The following is a 6,000-nucleotide window of genomic DNA, read 5'->3' as shown; positions in this document are numbered from 1 at the left end:
AGAGAAGCAAAGTGTATTCGCGTTGTGCACACGCTACATTATGACCAAGCATGCGCCCCTAAAATAGCATCTGAATAACACGCTACTGACTTTAGACTAGCTCCACTGACTTTAGACTAGCTCCACTGACTTTAGACTAGTACCACTGACTTTAGACTAGTGCCACTGACTTTAGACTAGTACCACTGACTTTAGACTAGTACCACTGACTTTAGACTAGCACCACTGACTTTAGACTAGTACCACTGACTTTAGACTAGCTCCACTGACTTTAGACTAGCTCCACTGACTTTAGACTAGTACCACTGACTTTAGACTAGCACCACTGACTTTAGACTAGTACCACTGACTTTAGACTAGCTCCACTGACTTTAGACTAGCTCCACTGACTTTAGACTAGTACCACTGACTTTAGACTAGCTCCACTGACTTTAGACTAGCTCCACTGACTTTAGACTAGTACCACTGACTTTAGACTAGTACCACTGACTTTAGACTAGCTCCACTGACTTTAGACTAGTACCACTGACTTTAGACTAGTACCACTGACTTTAGACTAGTACCACTGACTTTAGACTAGCACCACTGACTTTAGACTAGTACCACTGACTTTAGACTAGCTCCACTGACTTTAGACTAGTACCACTGACTTTAGACTAGCGCCACTGACTTTAGACTAGCACCACTGACTTTAGACTAGTACCACTGACTTTAGACTAGTACCACTGACTTTAGACTAGCACCACTGACTTTAGACCAGGTTTTTATTATTAAAAACAGACTTTAACAGCTTTTCATTTCAAAGAGACAATGTGTACCAGTCAGTTATTGTAGAGATCCATCCCAACTCTCCACAGTTTGGTTCTTCACATTAATCTCAGCTCTCTGGAAAGGACTGGATCCACCTCACAGAGAGCAGAGATCAGAACTGAGCTGGCCCAACTTCCTTTTCTTCTCACCGTGTCCATCACGTCTCGGGCTTTGTCTGCTCGGCCTGTTCTGACTGACTGCATTTCACCATCAGTTATAACACCACGCTCAAGGAGTTGATCCAGAAGCTGGTTCAGAACAGGATCAGACACCCGGTCTACAAACTGTCTCCGAACTCGCTTCAGCCTGTCCTCTGCTGGGACGCTGTCCTCTGCTGGGACGCTGTCCTCTGCTGGGACGCTGTCCTCTGCTGGGACGCTGTCCTCTGCTGGGACGCTGTCCTCTGCTGGGACATTCCTCTGTGGATTTAGCCCAGTTGGACCTGGAAGATAACCAGGGAAAATACTTTGTCAGTTTGTGTTATCCTTTAAGACATAATTTGAATTCAAAAGACAGACATTTATATTTTATATTTCATATTTTTTTATGATGGCACCCCGTAGGTTTGTATCAATCTGTTGATATAGCGTTAGTTCAGATTAACTTAGTCTCGCATTGCCAGATCTTCCACCACAGCGCTGCGGAGGAAGGTCTGGCTAGTCCACACAGCAATCCTGGATGGGACAACAACGTGCTCTGGTTTATTGGCATTTCTTTAAACCAATCAGAATCGTTTTGGGCAGAGCTAAGGGACAGATGGAGCCACGGTGCCTCTACTAAATAGTCTCAGGAAGGAACTTGTTTTGGTGGAACATGTGTACGTTCAAAAGTAGTTTTAGTCATGCAACAGAAAACTCAGATTGGCCAGATAGTCTAGCTAGCTGTCTGGATTTACCCTGCAGAGATCTGAGGAGCAGTTAACCATAGTCCTCACAAATCAGCCGGAGTTTAAAATGCCAACACAGAGACAGAGGAAGGGGACGGACATCCGGCAGAATGTTTAATTTAAGATTAATTTATGTGATGCAAAACGTGATGTAGCTCCTATTGTTTCCTTTTATTTTATTATATGGGACATGAACCCCGGTCTCCTGGGTGAAAGTCCTGTTTTTTTGACTTTCTTACATCCAACCCCTCTTACCTGGGACAACCATCAGGTGGAGTGCTACTGCAGGAGGGTGAAGCCTTTACCTTTCAAAGACACATCACGTCTCCAGACTTCTGTCCTCTCTCGGTCCTGGACCATCAAAGTCACCTTCTTTGGGATCGTCTCCAGGAAAACTTCAAATGTTGGATGGTAATTTGGTCCATAGTCTGAGCTAAATGTTTCATGCTGAAACCCAGAAGCAACATGTCATGTTTCAACCTGTTACAGATATTTATCAGGCTGATTGTGAATATGTTTTCAACATGATAAGTCTGTGTATAACCAGTAGAAGTGATTCAACTCACCTCAGGCTGTATTTTAAAGCCATCAGGTTCACAGTGGACACTGTAACTTTGATCAATGCTGAGTTGACATTTGGAAGAGATCCTAATGTGTTTAGCACCGCTTTGTTTCTTTTCAACCTTCAATAACAGGACATTTTTATTAGTTTAGTTTCAGATAGTTATTATAGAGCATGTTTACAAAAAACTATATAGCTCATGTTTTTTCTTACATTTCTATTGGCATTGCAGTTGAAATTGAAAGAGGTCTTTCAAATTAAATACGTGACTTTCAATTTGCACCCATTTCACATCCTCCAACCAACTGAGTTTAGGCATATGATGAGCACAGATGACAGATAATGACAGATAGCTTTACCTCAACTTCAACTTTATTTGTGTCCCTGAAGCAAATATAAACACAATAACGACACATACATACATTAAAGGTATACACACAGTCATCTACCTCATCTAGAAGGACATTGCGGGGCAGCAGTAGAACATCTAGGACTCGAGGCTCCGTGTCTGGAGGTCGGAGGAACAGCAGAACTTGGGCCTCTATTGGCAGTAAGATGTTCACAAATCTTTTAACGAAATCCCAGATCAGGCCAAAGGCAGAGAGGTGAGGGACCTTCACCACCACATGAGTGTCTGTAATCTCCAGCGGCTCCAAGATGCTCATCCCATCATCAGTGATGTGGACGACAGACAACAGGCCATCAACAAGCAGCGCTGGGAAAGAAAAGACCTGTTAAACTTTTGTTTTATTGTTAAAAGGTTAATCAACCATTTATTTAGTTATAGTAGAGTTCAGAGACTTCAAATTAATCCATAGTCATTAACTCTGGAGCACCCCGAGGATTGGCAAGTTCGCCTCTATTCTATACAGCATGTCTTGGCAGCATGGTGGCCTAACGGATAGCACTGTGGCCTCACAGCAAGAAGGTTCTGGGTTCAAATGCAGGTCGTTCCGGGGCCTTTCTGTGTGGAATTTGCATGTTCTCTCCCATGTGGTTTCCTCCGGGTACTCCGGTTTCCCCCACCATCAAAAACATGTACTAGGTTCTCCAGTCAGTGTCTGGAGTTGGTCCCCGTGCGCTGTGATTGGTTGCCCACTACTCCCTTGAGGGATGGGTTAAATGCAGAGAATGAATTTCGCTACATGTATGTGTGTGTGACAATAAAGTACCTTACCTTATTATTTTTTATTTCCTGTTCCACATGTGATCTGTCTGGATGTGTGTGTTAAGTCTTGTGAAGGAACTCCACTACTCCTTTACTTTAAGTACTACACATGAATACACATCTTTGCAGTAGTATTAATTAATTATTTAACATTGAAAACAGTAATGTCTTTACCCTCCTTTGTTTCACAGTGTGGAAGGTGGAGCTGACAGACTGCTCCATCCTCTGAACACTTGATGTCAAACAGCGGCCCTGCAGCCTTCCTGCCACCTGATTGGAGGAGTCTCTCATCCCATTGGACAGTGTTGTACAGCAGCTCCGCCTCCTGAGTCGTAACAAACACCAGTCCAGTCAAAGCACACTGGAACACACCTGGACCAGGACACCTGAACCTGTTGAACACAGAAGGGCCAATCACAAACAAGCTTTCCCTCTGTGGGTCAAATTATGTTTTGAGTTAAACCGTACAGATGCTCTGCATTATTATTCATCTTGTACATCAAGTTTAACACGTATCAGTCTTCCTTCCTGTGCAGTCACAACCTGCGATCCACCTGACCGTCTGACAGACAGATCATTGATTCTTCAGCTGGTTGATCAGGTGTTGTGAACGTCTAACAAAAACCAGTGTGTCAGAATTCACCCAGGTTCTAAAATACGTTGGGAGCAACAGATTTGGGTCTAAAGTCAGGCTTAATCTGCCAGGCAACACAAACAAATAACAGATGTGATCACTGCATTGCTCAAAAAGTTGGGACCAAACTGACTTTCTGGACAAGAGAGTGAAGCAGCAGCTGAAGGAGTAAGAAGTGTATGAGCTTTAAAAGTAAAGTGAATGCACTGAAAGCAGTTGAAATGACAGGTGAAATGTGTGTGTGTGTGTGGTGAGGGGGGTTCTGGAGTACACTGATGCACTAAAAATAGATGAACTCAACTGAGAAGGCTGAACATTAGATTACAGTGTAACTGCTGAAAGGAGTTGACTCAGTTTAAGGTTGAAGTATTCTGCATTGTATGATTGGGTTACCTGTAGGAAGTCTTTCCAGACTCAGTCAGCAGCTCAGGTGTGAAATGTAACATTTCCTGAAATAATAAAAAGAAGAAAAAGAGTTTATTAGAAACTGCCCACCCAACTCTCACAGTTCTGTCTCGGTGACAGGATCCTCACTGCTTCACTTTCTACTCTATGTGCAATATTTACTCTGTATCCATCATGTCACGTTCTACTCTACATGCACTATTTACTCTGTATCCATCACTTCACTTTCTACTCTACGTGCATAATTTACTTTGTATCCATCACTTCACTTTCTCTCAGAATGACTGAATAATTATTAGTAAGTGAAATGATTCTGCACAAACTCTCACAGACTCTGTTTGACAGCAGCTAGTGGTTGCAGAGATGAGGAAAAAGAAATGAATTTGAATGAGTTCATGATGAAAAGGAAGAGAAGAGAGAGAGGAGAAGGTAGAAGTAAAGGAATATTAAACCCTGGAGGGGGTAAAACTGAGGAACCCCAGTCTGATCACTGACAAATTAATAAAAATGTTAAAGTGAAACACTGACCTTTGTATCAGGAGCCTCTCCACACACAAGCTGCTGCTGCTCCAACCTCTCTGGATCATCAGGAGACAGCTGGTCCTCTCTTCTGTCCTCAGACACATCAAGGTTTGTCTTTGACGGGGAAGGATCTGGGGGAGAGAAGAAGACACAGCAGATGTCAAACTCACTTTTGGAAATCCTAGTGACCCACATTAATAAACCTCTAACAGCAACGTCCTGTTCAAGGTGATCAGAGCCCTTTGTAGCCCTTTTTTAGTTTAAACAATACCATTTACACAGAAATGACAGATTCCAGACAGAGAAGAACAAAGCAACATATCTGCTGTGGTTACTGGGATAATCTTCCAGTTATGCTCCTGCTTTAACAGAGTTATTATGTTTCTTTGAGATATTTACTCACCTCCTTCATGTCTGTCAGGTGCAGCCCTGTATACTCTGTTATTCACCCTGAAAGGATCAACATGAATAAAGCAGTTATCTTATGAGGAGAGTTAAACTAAATCCTCATCAGATGAACCTTTAACACTCAATAAACTTCAACTGATTTTAACACTACAGTAGAAGTACTAATTTAGCAGAAAATTCTTTCTTTGCTTTTCTCTGCTCTGTGAAGTTAAGTTAGGTCGAAATCTGGCAGTTGTTAGCCATGATATGTGCCTTTGTAGCAGCCTGCAGTATTTCACTATTTTTAGACACCTTTACTAAAGACAGCATTACGTGACCTTGAATTTGGTCGGGGTACCTGTGCTTTTTCGGTAATTCCCACATACCTGACTTTGTAATTTTAGACGTGGGGGTAACGTTCTGGGATTTCATCTGCACATACACTGACTGATGGCTCGTAACAACAACAGGGGGGGGTGTGATTATCTACGCTGCACACTGGCTGGGACAGGGATTCCTGACCTGCACTTTCTGTCCATGATGACTCATAAAAACTACTCATACCACAGAAACGGTGTGATGAAAAATTGTAGTGGTTTTGAAACTGTGACTTTTTCATACATTGG

At 42.6% G+C, this 6,000-nt stretch overlaps 1 protein-coding gene across 4 annotated transcripts in view; it reads right to left on the bottom strand.

The window, feature by feature from the left end:
* Window positions 1-746: 746 nt before the first annotated feature.
* Window positions 747-6,000, bottom strand: part of LOC114561483 (NACHT, LRR and PYD domains-containing protein 14) — a 28,542-nt gene continuing 23,288 nt past the window's right edge. For 3 of the 4 annotated variants that reach the window (XM_028587527.1, XM_028587531.1, XM_028587529.1), the window contains 8 exons: window positions 5,391-5,437; window positions 4,994-5,118; window positions 4,454-4,509; window positions 3,601-3,818; window positions 2,708-2,973; window positions 2,263-2,379; window positions 2,002-2,143; window positions 747-1,252 (listed from right to left, as the gene is read on the bottom strand). In XM_028587527.1, coding sequence (XP_028443328.1) covers window positions 867-1,252; window positions 2,002-2,143; window positions 2,263-2,379; window positions 2,708-2,973; window positions 3,601-3,818; window positions 4,454-4,509; window positions 4,994-5,118; window positions 5,391-5,437 — 1,357 coding nt within the window. In that variant the 3' untranslated portion in view covers window positions 747-866. The remainder of the gene's footprint in view (window positions 1,253-2,001; window positions 2,144-2,262; window positions 2,380-2,707; window positions 2,974-3,600; window positions 3,819-4,453; window positions 4,510-4,993; window positions 5,119-5,390; window positions 5,438-6,000) is intronic. The other variant, XM_028587530.1, reaches the window with a different exon arrangement.

Source organism: Perca flavescens, chromosome 9, assembly GCF_004354835.1.
Source record: "Perca flavescens isolate YP-PL-M2 chromosome 9, PFLA_1.0, whole genome shotgun sequence".
Lineage (NCBI taxonomy): Eukaryota > Metazoa > Chordata > Actinopteri > Perciformes > Percidae > Perca > Perca flavescens.
This window is presented reverse-complemented; position numbering and strand designations above follow the sequence as displayed.